The sequence below is a fragment of the Athene noctua genome, chromosome 1 (assembly GCF_965140245.1).
Source record: "Athene noctua chromosome 1, bAthNoc1.hap1.1, whole genome shotgun sequence".
Lineage (NCBI taxonomy): Eukaryota > Metazoa > Chordata > Aves > Strigiformes > Strigidae > Athene > Athene noctua.
In genome coordinates this window covers 34,717,034-34,737,423 of record NC_134037.1, presented here as the reverse complement: position 1 = coordinate 34,737,423, position 20,390 = coordinate 34,717,034, and the positions used below count along the sequence as shown (strand labels likewise).

Below are 20,390 nucleotides of genomic sequence, written 5' to 3'. Positions count from 1 at the left end.
TCAAAATGACTACCAGTTATGACTGTGAGATAACTGATTTTTTTTTTTTAATTTTTTTTTTTTTAAATATATGACTGGTGGGGATCTGTTCAAGCTTTCAAATACCACCCTGAGAAGCTCTGTATGGTGCTAGAACTTCTTCATGACTCCTGACTGCCTCTGGTTCACAACCAGAATTAGCAATAAGCAGCAACTGTGAAAGAAGACATTGTTCTCAGGAAAAGTGCGCACCCCTGGCAAAGTGCAGATCTGCTCTATCACATCCAAAGCTTAGAGCTTAGAGTATTCTTATCTTGAAATGTCCAGCCCATGTTCTTCTGGGAAGCTGAGAGACGGTTGAGTAACTGATGACAAAATAGCAGATGACTCTTTCAGGGAAGGAACTCTTTGTTCCCCATTCAGCCTCATAACAGTGCAGCCAGGTCTCAGTAGGCACAAAGTGGATGCCCCATAGCTCTCTAACTAGCAATTCTTGCTGGATGCTGATCTACATAAGAGCTGTTTAATCTTCCTTTCTTGAGCAAAATCACTTAGAAACTACCCACTGCCCAATGAAAAGCTAAAGGATGAAAACCAATTGTGTGAGAGATGGCTCCAGCTAAGACCGAAATTATTTGTATGGGTATTTGAAATATTTTGAAGGCTTGCATCATTGGTGCCACTGCCTTTTTTTGAAGTGCCATACCAACAGTCAATTCAGTTTCTAATCTGAGAGTTCTTCTAGCTTACCTGCTGATAATCAGCTCCTTTATAGCAGTGAATAACACCTTACATTTCTGGGTGGCTAGAAAAACCTGCACCACCCTGGTGATCCACCATCAGTTGATTAAGCTTCAGCCAATGTCATTTCTGTTACTCCTTGCGTAGATTGCAAGCAATATGCTATACAAGTTATTGATCCTTAAGAAGCTCCAAAAATACATCCTGGTACTTCAGGAAACTCCATCACATCACCTCTGACTACTGTAAGTCAAAGCAGTCTTCTGCTCTTGGCACTGGCTTCCTGTAACAATAGCAAGTCAACTAATTTGACTCCCAGTTCTTATCAGTGGTTGAGATCCAGATCCTTTAAAAATCCTTCTAAAGCTCTGTGATAAGATTTGGCTGACAGCTTTGCTCTTCAGGTAGAAATGAGCTTTCTACAGTAAGGTGCAGTTATTTGCACAAAAGGCAGCTTTCTTGCAAAAAGATCTGTAGTTTGTAGGATTGATTGCCATGAGAACTAAATATCACCAGAAGCCTCACCTGATTTTTGATGCATGCACAAGGCATGCTTTTGAGGCTCTGCTGTCCCTAGTATAAACACAGTGAATGTGAGAGAATATTGATAAAAACTCTAGCAGGGGAGGGGAAGCAGACCTGGTCTATACTGGGACCAGTTGGTGTTGGTCAATGGAAGTAGCTAGTCAGCAGGCAGTCAAGACAAACAGGTTCCAGATATCAGAATTTCTTAAGTCAGGTCCTTCAAACTATACCAACAGCCTGGGAGGAGATACAGTGGAAGCAGGAAACAAATCTGCCTTTCCTCCAAATACGGCCAAAGAAGAGGGAACTCTCCAAAAATGTGAGACATAAGCATAAGTTTTATAAAAGACTGTGTTCCTCCAATAGCAGCTTTAGCATCCAGCCTTACCGCTGGCCGCCTTATAATGTTTCTTGTGCCTTCTTGATGGGTATTTTTAATTTCATATTAAAACAGTGTCAGCTGGCAAGAATGAGGTTGAACCTTCCTGTATACTACATTCATTCCTGGATATCACATTAAAAAATTAATGTAGAGCTTGACAACTTACAGAAAAAGGTCACAAGGCTGAGAGCAATGCAATGGCTTTCATGCTAGGTACAGGATGACAGGATAGGCTCTTGCCTCTTGGAAGAAAAGCAGTAGGTATTGAAGTGACAGAGATCTATAAAACTGTGAATAGCATTGAATGGGGAATAATCATACTCTGTTTCTCATTAAAAAAGAACTAAAAAGAACTGACCAACAGCAAATGAAATGATAATATTCTATGTTCTACAATATATACTAGATAATGTGTATTTAAACTATGTAACATTGTTCCACTATGTAACAGAGATCAAATTATATGTAAATGGTATAGGAACAGGTCCCTTGATAGCTATTAAAATGAAGACTGAGATACAACCTTTTGCACTGGAGAAGGCTTTGATTTTTCATAAGCTGGGAAGATATCTCAGGGTACAGACTGTTCAGTAAGTGCCCCATTTCTTAAATCCTTCAGGAAGTATCCCTAAATGACCATTTCCAACACTGGAAGAGTGGGCAAGATTGACCAATTTGTGTATGATCATCCTGTTGTCCCAACCACTATTGTGGAATGGGGACCACCGCTAGTACTGGAGCTAAAACAGAGGCAGGGGTGTTGGCCTGAATGTTGGGGTGGGGGTCTTGGCTGGGACCACCAGGTTCGATCTTGGACTGAGTGGGAGTCAGCGGCATCCTGAGGAGGGCAACAGCTGGCATGATGGTGATAAGGGGTGTTAGAAAGCCTGAATGGGCTTCATTAATCTCCAGGAAGAGCAGAGGATAAGGAGACCTGTCTTAACCAAGTCAGGTGATGGGGGGAGGGGGGGGGGGGAGGCGGGGGGCAGAGGCAGGGGCACTTCAGGCAGACTCAGGCTGAGCTCATAGCTCAGCCATGCAGCTGTGGCTGCATCTAGGTGAGCTGCAACCACAAATAAGCTTGCCTGAACCAAGGCCTGACAACTAGAGTGTGCCCAGTAATTCCCTGTCCTTGGTGTGTTGGTGTGTGCAGCTCATACACTTGAAATGTACCTGAAGGAGGGTTACGTGTGAGTGGTATGAATGCATCTAATCATGATGCTGTGGCAACTTGAGTTTAAATGATCTTTCAGTTTATAGGGAGTGGATTGGGAAACACGAATATGTAGGTGATATTGCTTCTACATTGATGATCCCGACATCCAGTTAAAATGTTGGTGCCTGCAGTTGAAAAGAATGCTAAAACATTGAAGCAGCAGCAGGGAAAAAAGGCTCAAAAATGAGTGAGGGGATGGGGAAGGTAATTTACCATGAGAGGCTGAAGAAGCCTGACCAGTTTAACTAAGAAGAGATGACTTGATGATTGTGCACATCTTTAGGAGCAGTCAATATAGCAGGCACCACAAAACTGTCTCCAAGGAAAAGGCAGAAATCCGTAAGTGTGAGCTGACGCCTGACAACTCCGATTAGCAATGAGGAACACATTTTTAATCATGAGGGTGAGAGCAGCCACTGGAACAACAGGCTAAGCCTTCAGTTCATCAGGTCTTTCCTCCAGGCAGTGTTTCTGTAAAAAAGGCATGCTCTAGCCAAATACAAAATACACTGCCCTGCCCAATCCATCCTTTACGTCACGTCGGTTTTAGCCCCGAACTCTCGGGGTTTAGGAGCAGCTGAAGCTGGCTGGTTACCACACTCACTCCTGCCCCCTCCGTTCCTGCCTCCTCTGGCACCTGCATACCCCTTGGGGTGCACCGCACCACAACCCTTCCCATGGGCAGCGGGCAGCCCGGGCTTGCAGGCTGCTGGTGAAACACGACTGTTCCGTCACCAGATGAGCACCTGCTTGGCAGGCCGCTGCTCGGGAGCGGCTGCCGTCCCCACCCTTCTCGATAAACACCCGCACCCACCCGCTTTTCTCGTAACCCTTTGGGGCACACCGAGGTGTCCTCCGGGAGGAGAAATCCCCCGCGGGGCTCCTCCTCGGAGGGCAGATTTCCGCCATCTCCCTGTGGGTTACCCAGGGCCGCCCCAGCCCCGCGGCGCCGTCCCCCGGCGGCCCGGGGCCCCCGCGGCCGGCGAGCGGCGCCCGAGGCGGCGGCGGGGCGGGCTGGGACGGCCCGCACGCCTCCTCCGCGCTGCCGGCGGCCCGGGACCGCCGGTGCCCGGTGCCAGGGCCGGGCGCACCGGGCGGTGCGGGGGACTGGCCGGGCGTGCGTGTCTCCGCTGGAAATCCCGGAGCCTCCAGCTCCGCCCTGCGCGTGTCCGTGGGCTGGGGCCGGGCGGGGGAGCAGCCCCGGCCGCCGCCCCGCCCCGCCATGCCGCAGCCGTAGGCAGCCCGCGGCCGCTCCCAGCCCTCGGCCTCCGCGGCCTCCGGGCGGCGGCGGCGGCGGCGGGCCCGGCCCGGCCGGCCCTGCCCGATCCATGGGCAGCCTGCTGAGCGGGGTCAGCTTCAAGGAGCCCACCACGGTGGAGGACTGCGACTCCACCTGGGAGACCGACTCGGAGCCCGAGGCGGCGGAGCCCGGCGGGGAGCCGCGGCGGCAGGAGGGGGTGTGCACCGCCGCGGGAGGCGGGGAAGAGCCGGCCGAGCTGCCCGCCGCAGAGTCCCGGCCCCAGGAGCCCCCGCCGCCCCCGTCCCCGCCGCCGGAGGAGGGGGAGCGGGCAGAGGCGGACGCCGCCAGCCCGGAGCAGGTACCGCCGGGAGCCGCGGGGGAGGCAGGGCGGCCGGTGCTGGGCGCTGGCGTCTGCGCCGGGCCGGGCGCTCCGGCCGCTGCCCCGCCGCCGGAGAACGGGCGGAGCCGAGCGGAGGAGCCCAGCCGAGGGCCCGCGCCGGGCCGGGGCGACCCGCTGCCTCCCGCCCTCCCCGCGCTGCGGCAGCGTCGGGCCGGCGCCGGGCCCGGGCGGCTGCCGGCGGCGGAGGCACCACGGCGCGGGGACCTTGCCGTGGCACGGAGCGGCTTGTGATGGGCTGGTTCTGCCTCCCTTTGTCTTCCCCCGCCGTCACGGTAGCCCGCTCTTGGGAGAAAATTGAGGCCTTGAAGCCGTTGTCGGTCCCGCCGCCGCCGCTTCTAAGGAAGGTTCTGCCTTAAATGAAATGTAGTTTTCAACTTGGCCTCTCAGTTAAACGGGATAAAAATCTGAATGCTGGGTCGTACGTGGCAACGGATCTGTGCCTCCTCGGTGGGTCCGGGGCGAGGAATTTTCAGAGCAAATTTCTGTCTTTTAGGAACCTTTGAAAATGCCGACCCAAAAGAAATTTCGCCAATAATTTTATCGGAATGCAGGGTGGACCAGCTGGGTCTTTTATTTTAGTCTGTTAGATGTATTGCCTTGATATTTGGTTCGGAAGCTGCAAAATGAAATAAGCGTAAGCATTTTCCCCTTTTGTGCTTAATGCACGGCGATACTAATGTCTGATAACTGCCAAGGGGTGTTGCTTGTTCAAGTAAGTGTGTTTTGCCTGTAGGTATGGGCAAAGCTGGTCTTGCAAAACGAAGAATGAAAAACGGATGCTTGTTTGTCGTTAATGTGCTATTGATAAGCAATGGAGTGGGCAGTAAGAAAGGTAAATGCTCAGTGCAGTCACAGGGGGCTTCCCTTCTTAGACTTGACTTTAACCTACTACATCCGTATTGCAAGGAGTGGAAAGCCTTTGGTTTTAATGTAAAGAGTTACTTTACGAGATTGAAGAATACAAAACTCTTTGTGCAGTATGGTTATAAAGAAATTACAAAGTAAGTTGTTGGTAGCAAGTTGAAGTCTATCTACACTAACGCTTCATCTTCTATTTTTTGTCCAATGCGTGCAGTTTTTTCAAGCATTCTCTGAAGTCAGAATTATTTCCATTGACACTGATGGGCTCTGGTTGTTTCAGGTCACAGCTTCCAAACAGCTGGGGGCCAGTTCAAGTTCTCATACATATGTATTTTCTCTAAGCAGGTTTTTGTTTTGGGGTTTAGTGGTTCTTCTTGGGCTTTAAATTTAAGTTATAAGAAACAAATAATAGAAAATGGTTCAAGAAGTTGGTAGAACTGCAATTTGGCTTGTCCATGACTATTCATTTTTCTTCCACAGGATGCAATGATAGCAATTAAGTCAATGTACAAATGACAAATAGTCTTTGCAAATAGTATGATTTCCTGTTCAAAATGAGTAGTATCTCTGCATTTTCATGTTCAGTTACTTATATCATCTTGTGCTAGCACTTGTTAGGTTACTTTGAAGTCTTGCGTTTGGAAATGCCAATCAACCTGTTGATTTAAATCAATTTCAATCTCATTGGAAGGACATTTCATAGTCTTGCTTTTGTAATTTATTTTTTAATTTAGGTTTAAGGTGTGGGGTGTTAAGTATTCGGCAGGGAGGTTTTCAGTGTTTGACCAAACAGTAGGCAAATACATGCACTTGTGTTCGTTTACATTGCTGAAATCAGTCATGAAAAATAATTATTTTTAATATTACACAAATTCACTATTTAGTTATTATCTACTTTCCAAATGTTTCAGAGTGGTGATGGAACTGAGCTGACAGCGAAGCCAAAGAGAAGCTTCTATGCGGCAAGAGATTTATACAAGTACCGACATCAGTATCCGGTAAGAATATTTTATGGTTTAAAATTGCCTTTTTAGTAGAAGACAGCACATAACCCAAACATTCCTAAACCTTTATGGTGCCTAACAAATATGAGAAACAAGAATGAAAAAGCTGATGCTGAGGCCCAAACTATGCCAGTGGAAGAGAAGTGAACCTAGTGCAGTCTTTTCATCCTGGGTGTGCGTGAAAAAGCATGAGACTTGTAACCCTGGGGGCAGCGGTAGGAACCCAGAAAAAGGCTTGTGCCTTGACCATTTTATTTGTCTCTTGGTTTCCTTGAGACTGAAGTCAAGGTGCTGCTATGCTTGCTGCTCTAGGAGAAGGTACCAGCCAGAAAGAACTTGCAGATCCTTAGACTGAGTTTTTAAGTGCTTGAGTAGCGCTCTGTGATTCCTAAAACTCTTTATTTCTTCCACAAATGATTCAAAGAGTGCAATCTCGCTTTCTGGATACTGTGATAGGTTTTTGTCGGCTGATAATGTCCTATTTACTTTCTTTTAGCAGAACTTTAAAGATCTTCGATATCAAAATGACTTGTGCAATCTCCGCTTTTACAAAAATAAAATTCCGTTTAAACCTGATGGTGAGTAATCTGTGGCAATAATAGTGATAAGAAAAAAATGCTTGCTCATAATAGTAAGAAAGTGAAACCGCAGTAATAATTGCGGAGCTGACAAATTAAAGGTGTGTAGTTACATATTGTACAACTTGAACCTCCCATGTTGGAGTAGCATGTTGATAACATGGGAGCAGGTTATGTTTAAACCAGAGTTAGCTTTTGCTCTAGGGACATGGTGCTTTTCTCATGCATTTTCCAAGATGATGTAGTACAGGGAGTTGTTTTATTTTACAGCAGTGCCACTACCTTTTATTAAATAAAGTTGTTCTACTATACTGCATAAACTCTTGCTGCTTGAGTAAGAGTGGTGGGGATCAGGGTGCTACCCCTAGCACTGTGTAAGGGAAAAAGAATGTATTGTAACTACCTTATGTGAGATTGTTATAATAACAATGATAAAATAATTTCTCAACGTCCCTAGTGATTCTGGTAGTGGAGAAGGAACCTCATATGCAGGGTTCTGCACAAACACGGGACAAGCTGAAAGATCACAAACCCTCCTCTAGAGAGTTTGCAGTCAAAGTATGAGAGACAAGAGAGTAGCAGACAGATGAGGAAGCAGGAGGCAGCAATAAAACAGTCTTGGTCAGAATGTTAGACAGGAGTCTTGGCACAGGAGAGCTTAGCCATTGGCAAAGAAATGTTTGCAGGCCAAAAATAAGCTTTGGAGAGTTTTAAAAGAATGATGAGGAGGTTACTTTGAAGGTGTTTGCAGAAAGATTCTCTCGGCATGAGAGCAGCTTGAGAGGAAATGCCAAAGTGTGCAGTGGAGTACAGAGGTGAGACGTGGAGGCTGCCATTGAGGCAGGATCGGTCTCATAGCAACAAATGGGTTCTGATAAGGTAGGAAGGGGCAGGTCACAAAATGCTTTGGAAGTGAAGGTGTGTAGTTTTTGTTTGATGTTACAGAAAAGGGCTTCACAGTGGAAGAGGGCAAAGCAAAATAAGATAATAGAAAAAAGCTGCAGTCTAGAAACATCATCTTACCAGCAGCATTCATGGTAGGTGTAAGTGTGACAAGAGGGCACTTTTCAAGGTCAGGAAAAAGGGTGTTGCGATGCAAAAGTTCTGATAGGAAGCTGGATGGGAAGGAATGTTAAAATTAAAGATGTACATATAGAAGGGTTGAAGATGAGAGCTGTTTATAGGCAAGATAGGGGTAATATCCTCAGTAAGTGAGAAAACAAGTCAGGTTATGTGAAAGAATAAGACCTTTGTTTTAATCATCTTCAACTTTATGTAGATATACACAGGTAGATGCTGTGATTTTAGCTTGACTGGAGAGTTCTATCTGAGAATTACCAGTACAACAGTAGCAAATTCAGGAGACATTACACAGAGAACAGATACAGAAAGAAAGGGAAGGGCACTAAGGTCCATGTGAACCTGAAACTGAAAGCCAGAAAAGGTTCGGGATCCTTTAAAGTGCAAAATGAAGGAGCAGTTCAAGAGGGTTAGCCATGAGAAGAGATAGTCATGAAAGCTAGAGGAGGGCTTTCCTCCTAAAATTTGTAAAGAATAAAATTTCTTGTAATATTTTAGGAGAAAACTGCAGTTGGTAGGGTCAAAGGTAGCTGATAGGCCTGGAGGCTGAAGTGTTGATGACTGTGAGCTCAGGCTATGTAGAATTTTTTGAGAATGGGGAAGAGTAGCCACCTAAGTCTGTGGATCTGTGAGAGTGTTCAGGGGTAGTATAAGCTACCACATTAGAAACTGAACTAATGGGGAATGTTACTGAAAAAAGACATTTCTGGTGCAATACTAGATCTGAAGTTTAATTCCATGACCTACAGGTTTAGCTTGTAGTTCTGACTCAGAGCTGGCCTGTTTATATCTCCACCCTGGGACTGAGTAACAAGTTTTCCAGTATTTGAAATGTAGGGTGGATACAGTGCAGTGAGGGTGGGAGGCCCTCTTTGCAACATCCTTTTCCAGCCTTGCCTGCACTGGAAACCCTGCGTTCTTAGCAGCCCCTTTGACTGGCTGCTTTCTCCATTTTTTGAGGAAAATGAGTTCTCCTTTGTTTTTGAGACCCAAGTGGATGTTTTCACTGCGGGGAGAGAATGAGATCTCAAATATATAATAGACTATCTACGTGGGGCTTTGGACTTTTTAGGCCACTCTTGTGCAGTTTGACTTTGGGAGAGGCCATGCAGCAGTGGTAAAACTGTTGTTCATTTCAGAGTAGAAACAGGCTAATGCTGAGTGTTCGTTCATGGAAAGAGACTATACAGGTTTTGTAACAAGGAACATCTTTTTACGTATTCTGTGTATTTATGCAGTGCCTGGAAGAGTGCCCTGGCCCGTGACTGAATTTCATGAGCACGGTCTCAGTGTGAAGCATGATTAATTTCCTTTTACATGTATTTTTGTCCCCTTTTTTCTATTACTGTGCCTTTCCAACAGGAACTGACTGAATTCCGTGACTGTTTTGAGACCACTAACAGCTGAAATTCTCATTTGTTGAGCATGACCTGAGAACCCAAGGTCAGACTCATAACAATGGCAGCAAGATTCTTGGCCACAGCCAATTGAGAAAGATTTCCCAGTTGTAATGTTATTTGCAGCTGGAGAGATTCCTGGAACAGAGGATTTCTTAAAACAGTTGAGGCTTTAAAGGTTCTACTAAGATGACATATGTATCTGTATCTATATGCACAGTTTTGTCAAGTTAAAACAATGACAGGTGATTCACAATGCAATATTTCCTGTAAGTGGCTTGTTAATTGCCAGTCAGTGTGATAAAGGGATCTAGGACTGCAAACTTTTTGGAAAGTATATTTTAAAGTAGTTACTGTCACACACCTACTGCTGGTAAGTAACTCAGTGTAAGTTATTTGGGTTTGTTTATCTTGAAATTTGATAAACTCTTATTTTTAATTAAGTTTTAGTAACTAAATTAATTTTAAATTAAAATTAATTTATGGTGTAATAGACCTTATTTCACATAGTATGTGAAAGAGAATTAAAACATGTATTCTATTATTATGTTAACATGCCATGTACTTTATGCAGCCGAATGCTGGTTTTGATGGCTACCTAACAGTTTTCAAATTATTTTTATGCAGGGGTTTATATTGAAGAAGTCCTCAATAAATGGAAAGGAGACTATGAAAAACTGGAACATAACCACACTTACATACAGTGGTTGGTCACTTACTACCTATTTCTGTTTCAAAGCATTAATTTGATTTGGTGTTCATATACTGTGAGCTATAATGCACTTTTTCTTTTAACAGGCTTTTCCCACTGAGGGAACAAGGTCTGAACTTCTATGCTAAAGAATTAACTACATATGAAATTGAGGTAATACAAATTGAGCTCAATACAAACCATCACATTAATTTTGATACATAACTGCTTTTTGTTATGTAGAGTTGTTTTATACAATGCAGAAGTACTTGCTGTAGTGCCACTTAGAATTTTGGATGTATTCTTTGTTTATTAGGAATTCAAGAAAACAAAAGAAGCAATTAGAAGGTTCCTTTTGGCTTACAAAATGATGTTGGAGTTTTTTGGAATAAAACTAATTGATAAAACTGGAAATGTAGCACGAGCTGCTAACTGGCAAGAAAGATTTCAACATTTGAATGAGTAAGTAATGACATGCACTTCACTCTAGAATTGCCGTTGAATCTCTTTAGCCTTTTGTTTTCTAGAGAAAGGGAAGATACAGTTTCAAAAGATTGCCCGGAAAAAGGGAAAAATAAATAGTCAATGCCTGGTTTGTGTCTGTATGTGTATGTTCCTCCCTTCTCTTTTTTTGATAGTGCTTCTCGCACATTACCAGTATGACACAACTGAAATCCTTGAAAATACAACTTCAGATGGAGCTGAAGAAAATCATGGTTCCAAACAAATTTGTTTCTCATGCTACTGAACACATTTTCACCTGATCCTAAAGCACTGCTTCTCAGTTGGAAAGAATGGGTGGTTTATCTTTGTATTCTCTTTTTTTTTTGAGAAAAATCAAATTGTCCACACCTGTATGGAAGCTAAATAACAAGATTTCCCTCCCTTCTCAAAACATGAAATATTATCTATTTAATACTTTTTAATTGCAATGCTTAACTGGAGAGATACTTTAGATACACATGAAGTCAAAGTTTGGCTCAACTTTTGGCAAATTACATCTGTTGCTTTTCATTGGCATTGTGTGGAGCATAAGTTTGCACTGAATTTTGTCCCATGCAGATCAATTGTATCAAAATCTCTTTTCAGACCTTGTGATCAGTTTCCTAGTACCTCTGACCTTAGAGCTGAAGCTTGTTTTCTTAGAGTATTTTGTTTTCCTGTCCAAATAAAAGCTTGTAGGAAGAATTGCTGATGGATAATTTTTGGTGAACGATGGGAATAATTTGTTATGAATATATTACATGATCCAGTATGGGTGTAGGCTTCAACTCAGGCCACAGATAAAACAGGGTTTCATGAAGCCCAGATGTTACTCGCTGTGCATTTTAATGCTGTAAATTCTCACCAGTGAGTAGCTATACAGTTTTAAGTCAGGAATCTTTTTGCCTGATTTTAGCCATCTAAAATTTAGTCATTTAAGTTTTGCTGTTCACTTAGGTGTACTTTATGAGGGAGAGAGTTCTTCAGAAGCATTTCCAGAAGATAGTTCATTCCATTTATCTTAGACACTTACAACAGTGAGACTTGTTCTCCAGAGGTGCCTGTTTTATTGCCAGCACTGACTGTATCAGAAGTGCAGGTAGCTAGTCTAGAGTGGAGACCCAACTGTCTACCTTAAGTGAAGTGCAGTGAATCCTGTTTTGTAGCTGTATTACTGCAATGCACTACAAAACCTATATTTTATAAAGTGACTGGGTTTTCTCCTCAGAAAGAATACATACAGCAGAAGGAATTGAATCAGTACATGGTTCTATGTTATTTTTTTTCAGCCTGTTGCCTCAGTGCCTTTTACTGATACTAATTTTCACTCACAACATCCTGGCAAAGATGGTACTAGCAAGCTTCAGCAGCTGTGAGAAATTAAAGTATAGGAAGCCTGAAGTACACACCTGGAGTGGTAAAAAGGAGTGAGGAATTGCTGTTCCAATTCTGTATCTGTAAGGTGTGGGTTTTTTTTCTGATTCAATGGAATTTTTTCACCCTCTTCTTCCAAAGGTCTCAACACAACTACTTGAGAATCACTCGAATTCTGAAAAGTCTTGGCGAGCTTGGATATGAGAGTTTCAAATCTCCCCTGGTAAAATTTATTCTCCATGAAGCTCTTGTGGAAGATACCATTCCCAACATTAAGCAAAGTGCTCTAGAATATTTTGTGTATACTATTAGAGACCGAAGAGAAAGGAGGAAACTCCTGAGATTTGCCCAGCAACATTATACTCCCTCAGACCATTTTATCTGGGGACCCCCAAGAAAACAAAAGTCAGAGGGAAGCAAAACAAATAAAAAGCCAGCATCTCCAATTTCTATTCACAACAGTTATATTTCTAAGCATAAGAAACCAAAAGAGCCTAAGAACACATCAGCAAGTGGAAGCTCAGCTGGTAAAACAACTGAAGAAAGAAAGGTGGAACTCACAAAAAGCGGGGAAGAAAATGACCAGGATGAACAAGAAATGAACTGTGATGCTCTTAGACAGAACAACGGTGAAAAAAACAGTGATACTGATACCAGTCAGCTTTCAAAATCAGAAGAAATTAATGATACTTCAGATAGAAAGGAGGACTCTTCTCATTCCAAAAACGATGACGAAAACCTGAACAATGACTGTGGAAATCATCCAGACACTATAGAGAAAGATTTATGTGACACTGAGAATTCTTCAAATAACACGTCAGCAGATCTACAAGGTAGCCTTGACAAGGATACTCTTTCAGGGGGGACCACCACAAAAACCAAGGATGAGCTCAAATCATGAGTCTGAGGTTAAAAATCATTGTTTCATATTGAATGAAGCAAATTATTCATTGCTCCTTCATTTTGGGTGAAATTTCCATCTAGTGTTGTATAAAATGTTCATGAGACTATCCTTGTTGTGAATGCATCAGATTAGGCTTCTGTTAGGTTAATGAATTTTGTTTTTTTTCAACCTCAGTTTATCAGCAGTCAGCCAGGTGTCGCTCTTTAAATCAATCGTGTATATTAAAGCTAAGAAATCCATTATCTTTTCCAGACAGATAGCATAGAAAAGCTTATCTATTTTTTTTTTCTGTTAAATTAATCCAGTATTAAAAAAAAAAAAAACAACTCAAACCCATAATTTACTAGAAAGCCTTGGAACATCAGAATTTTTAAGTTTCTTTTAATATGCTTTGTGTTGATTTCCTTTTATGAAATTACTAGAAATTCTTTCAAGAGCACAGTTTTTTCCCTAGTGAACACTCTTTTTTAGGAACTATGTTCATGTTTAACAGCAGTATTTGCACAGCATCTTTTACCTTAGATTAGCATCCTTGTCAGAGACACTTACTAATGGATATCAAAATGTCCTATGCGGCTGGGTATCATTGTACATTGAATAAAAGTTAAACTTACAACGAAACAATATCCACAGCTTTTGGGTACAAGGGAAGTTGCACTTTAGATTTCTTTTAGTCCCTGTTAAGTTCTCTCTTCTCAACTCATTTGTTACTACTACTAATTTGGAGGGAGGGATCTCTTTGGTCACTCAGATTTGGTCTCAGTGTGAAAGTTCCCTGTTGTTCAGCTGTAATAACTCACCCAGCTGGGTTCAGCACTTGGAGAGCCTCTGGACAGCTGAAAATCAGTGTCTTCACCACAAAGCACTTCATAATCATCAGAGCCATCAGAGAAAATGTCACCAGGCCTGTCTAGCTGGATCTTACCTGAACTTGAATGTTTCTTAGCCAATTTTGGGTAAAGTCTGTGCAATACTGAACCCCCTCTTGCTGATCTGGGAGAGAAAGGCAGTCCTGATGCTTCCCTCCAGCTGTTTCCTCTCTTTGCTCTTCATCAGAGGTCTTTCACAGTTTAATATTATTTTGATCATCAGCTGAAACCTGAGGCACTGGTCTGCTGTCCTGGCTGGAGCCCAGCTGGTAGGAGTTCCCCACTCAGGATCTTTCCCAGCTTTCTTCACTGAAGGACTGTCTGCTTTCCCTGAGTAGCCTCTTCTGCCATTTCTACCATTCTTCATGCCATTCTGCCAAACAAGATCGTACCCAGCAAGTTAGTTGTGTAGAATATGAATTAAAAAATAATGCAGGTAGAATTCACAATTTCTACAGTCTAAAACAGTCTAAAACTTCTGTATGTATTTTCTATCTTAAAATTTATATATTATCCACTGTCTTTAATGTATTTTTGATGAAATGTTATGAGGCAAGTCACTGACTACAGTTTGAGTGTCAGAGTGTTACAGGACTTTATTCAAGACTTATAACTCAAAATGACAAAGTCTTCAGGGGTTTCAGAACATAGATAAAATATCTTTTATTCTTCTGTTTCACTAATTCCTGTTACAGCAGTGCATCATCCATTGCTTTCCCCAGGTAGCACTGTTTGTTGGGATCAAATAAAGTGACAGTTAGAGATCTTGGTACCCATGGATAAAGACTAGGCTCTTTCTGTCCTAAAGAGGCAGGGAATGAAGGAAGATGTATTCCTTCTTCTGTGCTGACTTGTAAGGAAAAGAATGTATGTACATGGATTTTTTTAAGAGTAACCCAGATTGCTCAAGGAGCCATTAAGTCTGAGCAGAAATGCCCCAGAGAATTCCTCCTGCAGCCACCACCTCTTTAAAGCTGGAAAGGTGCTGAGAATCCTTCCACCATACCCTGGACTTGAACTAGAATCCCCTTGTTCATGTTTGCCTCTGACCTTCAGAGCAGACGGGGATGGGAAATGCTGAGATAAAATTGGTCCATGTAGTTAAGGACTCTGACCACATGCATATGCACAGGGAGGACAACTTTATGTTCTGCCTATGACTTTTTCAGTCTTGAGTGCCTAACCATGCCAACCTAATGGAGTTTTTACGCAGTTATTTCTTGAATGACATAGGGAAAATTTATACCCTGTGTATCAGTAACATAACTGTAAGGTAGATAGTTACACAGAGCCTTCAATTTATGGACTTTAATATTAAGGTTAAACACTGTAAAAAAATGCATAGTGTTCAAGTGAAATAAGGGATGCCAATGGTGTTATTATATTTGTACTGTAATTTGATTGAACATTGATGACCTCAGGAGATCTTTCGTCTTGTCTACTGAACAAAAAAAAAAAAAAAAAAAAAGAAATCTTGCTCTAATTTTAAACCAGGAAGCTCTTGGAATGTGCATCCAAAAGATTTCTCTGCAGTATGGTATTCTGTTATTGTGACACAGATTTCACCTTGCTGGTTCTCCACTCATAATTAAGTATTTAACGTCCTTTTAATCTGGCAGAGCTGTCTGCATTAAGGGCCCAGTGCATCTGCAAATACAGTCAGGACTCCTATCCTTATTAACTCTGCAATTGTTATTTTTTTTTATATATACAAGTCAGTATTTTTCTATCAGTTTTCATAGAAATTAGAAGAGTCATGGCATGCCAGTTGCCTACAAAGAAGTATGGGGATTAGGTAAGTGAGGTTTTTTTGTGTCAAGTGGGCTCCTGCACTCTGTAGTCTTGTCTTACAGCTTTATCAACAGAATTACTCCCATGGGACACTTCAGCTTTAACTAACAAATTCTGCTGTGTGTAAAATGTAATGGTTTATCATTCTTTTCATGGAGGAGTTGTTTCTTCTGATTTTGTAAGTGCTTCAAAGAAGGATTTGTTGCAAGGCAATCACACGGTGTAGCATCCCATTGAGATTTGTGAGGATCAAGTGGGTGTACTGTATGCATTTCATTACAGAATCATGGCCTTAGCAAACAGAAGCACCCTGTGCTTGAAGTTTCTAAGTATTTTCTTTCAGGTTTATGGTACAATATATGCTGAGATGATTGTATTCTCATAAATGCCAGTACTTCGGTTTTTAACCATTACTTCAGAAACTGAGGATGTGCAAAGAAAGTCAGGACATTTGCTCGCAGTTAAACTCGTTTTTGTCTTGCTGTATGGTTAAGTATTCAGGGATTTCCGTGTACTTACGACGATAATGTATTTTGGCCCAGTGTTTTACTAGAGTCAGACCTATTCATTTATTGATTAAACAGAGCACAGGTGTTCTTTCTTAATAAGTACATCTGAGTAGCCTCTGGTACTGTTAAATGGGAGTAGTGTGTATATGCACACACCTGTGATTTTGATTTTACGTATTCTATGGTGAAGGGATATGAATGAGCAACTTGACAGAATGCCACTGAGTGCACACGTGCAAGTGAAGGTACAAATCATGCAAAAATGCAGCACTTTACTTACAGCTCTGTGCCCTACTATCCAGGACGTAACTGTGCCTCGGTACGTGATGCTGTGTTGGCATAGAGACTGAAAGCTTGGGTACATGAGGTGCACGCCGCAGACCATTCAGATAAGGAGAGCAGTTACGTGCGTGCACGTATATAAGAGCAGAACTGAACTCTTGGTGCCCATATTGCTCATGTTTAAAGGCCTGATCCTGAAGGATACTAAAAATGTTGTCAGTAAGCCTTTGAGAGCTGATCCCTGGTTTGGTTGGCTCCTCAATTTCCTGCTCTAAGATTGCAGCAGTCTGAGGTATTACATATTTGTATAATCATAGTTAATATTTTATGTGAACTGGTGTAAGCTTCCTTGAATTATTCCAGGATAATTCTAATAATCTGCAGTTGCATATATCCATGCTATAAACAGAAAGTTTACAAACCTCAGAAGCTTTGTATAATTTTGATGGATGATCCAATAAGGTAAGTCAAGGAAGATTTACTACATTTAAATGGAAAACAACTCATGTTTGTTTTTAAATAAAATTATGTATATCTGTTTAATTGAATTATTTTTTTGCACCTTTTTGTGAGAGTTGTGATGGTACTGATCACAAATTATACTAAGATGTATATGTTTAAGTGAAAATTTAACTGGTTTTATGCCATACTTTTACAGGTAACATTATATTGAATTTCCATTATAAAAGCTGTATTTATGAATAAGATGCAAGTATGTGAAGTAACTTTTGCCATTAATAAAAGATTGACAATGTCATGCTAATGATGTACATTGTCCTAAGAGCTACCAGTGCGGATCAGAACCAAAGATGTTTCTAGTCTTGTATCCTGACTCCAGCAGTGGCCACCAACAGACGGTGTGAAACAAAGAACAGATAAGGTGACCCCGTTTTTCTCCAGGAATTTTTCGATTTTTGAACTCATGGTTTCTTTCAGCTTCCACAGTCCCTTGTGGCTGTGAGTTCCATGTTTTAATTATGTTTTGTGTGGAAAAAGTAATCTCTTGTTTGTCTCAGATCTGTTTATTCAAGAATTGCTAGTGCATTTGAACACAGTTACTAAAAGTACTGTAAAATGAACAGTAAGCCAAGTCAGTTTTTAAAAGCCGTGGGAGATTCTAATAATAAAATACCTGCTTAGGCAGAAAATGTACTATGTTTCTGTCCTTAGGCAGAAGATGTCTGCTTAGGCAGAAAACTTGTCCTATGTTGATGACAATATTATCTTAGTTGTCCTTCTGAATAAATTTTTACCCATAAATCCTTTTGTATGAAGTATTAAAAGTCAGATTCCAACTGCAGAATAGATTTATTTTTTTCCCTGTCAGTGTAAAAGCAAGATCGGCCAAAGGCAAAACCTGTTCCTACCCCACATCTGAGTGAGGTACCTCTGGATTTGGAGACACCAGTATCAGTGGGTGTAACGTTGTGATCGTGTAGAAGATGGAAATGCTATCTGGGGATTGCTGAGAACCATGCTTTCATTGCACATTTTGGTAACTTATTTTCATACGTGTCCCCAGTTCCAATTGCAATTGGAGTAACTGGTCAAAAGGTGTTTTTGATGGCCATCGGACCCTGAAAATGAAGGACATTAAAAAAGCCTAAGCATGGACAAAACTGCCCCCCATTCACATTGTGGTCAACACCGTAGGTTCACCACTAACAGGTATTTAGATGCAGTTCTCCAAGGGGAGTGTAAGTTGTGTCTCTGTAATATCTCTGTGCTCTGTATTGCCTGTGAACTATTTCTTTTCCTGAAAGCTGTGTTCCTTTTACAGCCCGTGTTCTTAAGTATACTTACTTAAGCGAAAGCAAGGGTTTGTTTTAAAGAATATATTTAATACATGCCTAAAATACAGTTCAAAAGCTATAGAGATCAATTAAATAGAAACCTCCTGTGGCTTTACGGTTATAATCACCTTTATTTTCAGAAGTATTTATAGCTGTTTGCTATAAAATAGCAAATGTGAGAATTGGCAAATTGTTCTGAAAGAAGTCTTATTTCTTCAAACTAAGCACTTTTTAATTCTACCACGCTTACAGGTCTGGTGGCATATTCATCAACTAAAGTTTATTGTGAAATATACTGAATGTATTTACTACTGTGGCTAACTATGTGAAAATTATTGTTTTGCAGTAAAAAAGGTTATGGCACTTATTTTTGGGATCTACTGAAGCATGTTTGCTAATCATTAATTGCTCTTTTTTCTGTGTTTTAACCTCTTCCATGGTTGTTTGTCCTTTGAGTTCAGCAACAGATGATTAGGTATAGTTTTACACTGATAAAATTTGGAAATATTGTAGATTTCATTGTTAAAATGTATTCTCAGTAAAAAGTGCAGTAAAAAGAAAAAAACAAAACCCAACAATTTTTACTTGCAAAATGAAACAGCTACATGTCAGTTTTTATGAATGGTCCTGCTCTCTTTTCTGTATTCCTTTGCAGTGTTTAATTACAGAATGCCGTGCATGTTTGGTAGTACCAATACCATATGTATGTGGTAGGAGTGGTAACCAGTTTCTGGATTTGTAATGCACTATAAAGATATCTTTTATAATTCTGTAACTGTATGGCAGTGTTATGCCAAAAAAAATTGTATAAACATAAAAAGCAATAGTTATGTTGCTTACTGCTATATTTTAAATTGTTTGTAAAATGAAATACTTGGATTTCCTTTCAGGTAAATATATTTTTAATAACAGCAGCCAAAACCTCTAAACTAATAAAGCTTCTTCATTTAGCAGCATTGTTTTAGCAACATGTACAAATATTGTGTAGCTCTGGTAATGTGTAATTGCTGTTTGGCGCTTGTTTGTACAGTCTTCTGTAAATGTATTAACACTTAAAAGTAGGGCATTAAAGGCTCTGGTCCTCCTTTTTTGTTGTCAGTGGCAAAACCCCCATGGATAGCAGAGGAACAAAGGAAGGCCTAGAGTGAGCTTTACTAAAAGTTTTGGGTTCTTTTTAATTTAAGAAAAATATATACTATGAAAACACTGTTAACATTAAAGGGTAAAGTATCCGTTATGATTGTGCAGGCAGAAAGCCTCTGGAGCAGTGCCAACAACTGGCTACTGCTGCTTGGGCTTAGCAGGGAAACAACCTGCTGGTTGTATTTATCCTGTGCTGAAGCTCTAGAATTGGATGGCTTCAGCTCCTTTTCTCCTCAGTATTGTGGTAAGCTGTTATTCATGTGTGGGACTGCAGATTTATGTAGTTCTGGAAAGGACCCAGCAGGTTTGGAGAGGGTTTACTATTCTCACACGTTTCTTCTCAAAGCAAGGAGAAGCAGGTGCTCCTTATGCAGAAGGTGGGCTTCATATGTGGCCCATGTCTCGAATGAAGCTTGGCCTTAGCATGGCCATATTAACTTACGTCCATGTTGTCAGGTCACCTGGGCATGGGGTTGACCTGGGAGGCAATAACATGATGTGTTAGTGTGTAGGTTTCCTTGGAAAATTGTTACAGCTCCCCGAGGCAACTGTGATTGTTCATCTGCTCATTGCAATGTAATTACCCTCTTCTACCCTTTGAGCATAAACTTCACAGCTAAAGTTAGGCCATGGCCTATGTGGAGACAGTTATGTTGCTGACTGTTGTACTAGCAGCTCCAGACTTTAAGCATGTCTGCAGTAAGAAGAGCATTCCTGTGGGAGCATGGACCCCCACAGGTGCCAGAGCCACTTCTGAAAAGTGCTTATTACAGGGGTGAGAGCATAAACCGATATCCCAGATCTAGCTGGCCCTAGTTAAATTAACACAAACCATCTTCTGAAGGAGGTGGAACAAGGGGGTGATGGACTCAGTGCCCTGCACCTTGCCTGCTGCCTCCCCCAGCCCAAGGGGTAGGCACCCATGTGGGAACACAGCACCACACTGTCTGTCGTTGCCTTTAGGACAGTAGGGGAGCCAGCTGCTCTCTCCCTGCCTCCATGAAAATATGATGGAAATACCTGCGTACCTCTAAGGGCATGCGTTCACCTACTTTATTTTGGGGGGGTAAAACCTATTAAATTTTAGGGTGATGGGAGGCACACAGAGCACACAGCAAGGAAGGACCAATATGACAGTGCTTGTGTTT

At 41.8% G+C, this 20,390-nt stretch overlaps 1 protein-coding gene across 2 annotated transcripts; it reads left to right on the top strand.

Annotated features, from left to right (window-relative positions):
- Nucleotides 1–3,980: 3,980 nt before the first annotated feature.
- On the top strand, nt 3,981–19,184 carry OGFRL1 (opioid growth factor receptor like 1). Of its 2 annotated transcripts, none has more exons than XM_074895854.1 (7): nt 3,981–4,441; nt 6,256–6,342; nt 6,848–6,926; nt 10,031–10,109; nt 10,202–10,268; nt 10,411–10,556; nt 12,093–19,184. In XM_074895854.1, the coding sequence occupies exons 1-7, from the start codon at nt 4,172–4,174 to the stop codon at nt 12,850–12,852; spliced, it is 1,488 nt and encodes a 495-aa protein (XP_074751955.1). In that variant the 5' UTR covers nt 3,981–4,171; the 3' UTR covers nt 12,853–19,184. The 2 variants fall into 2 exon arrangements, with proteins under 2 accessions (XP_074751955.1, XP_074751954.1); XM_074895853.1 differs by having other exon boundaries at nt 6,845–6,926.
- The last annotated feature ends 1,206 nt before the right edge of the window (nt 19,185–20,390 follow it).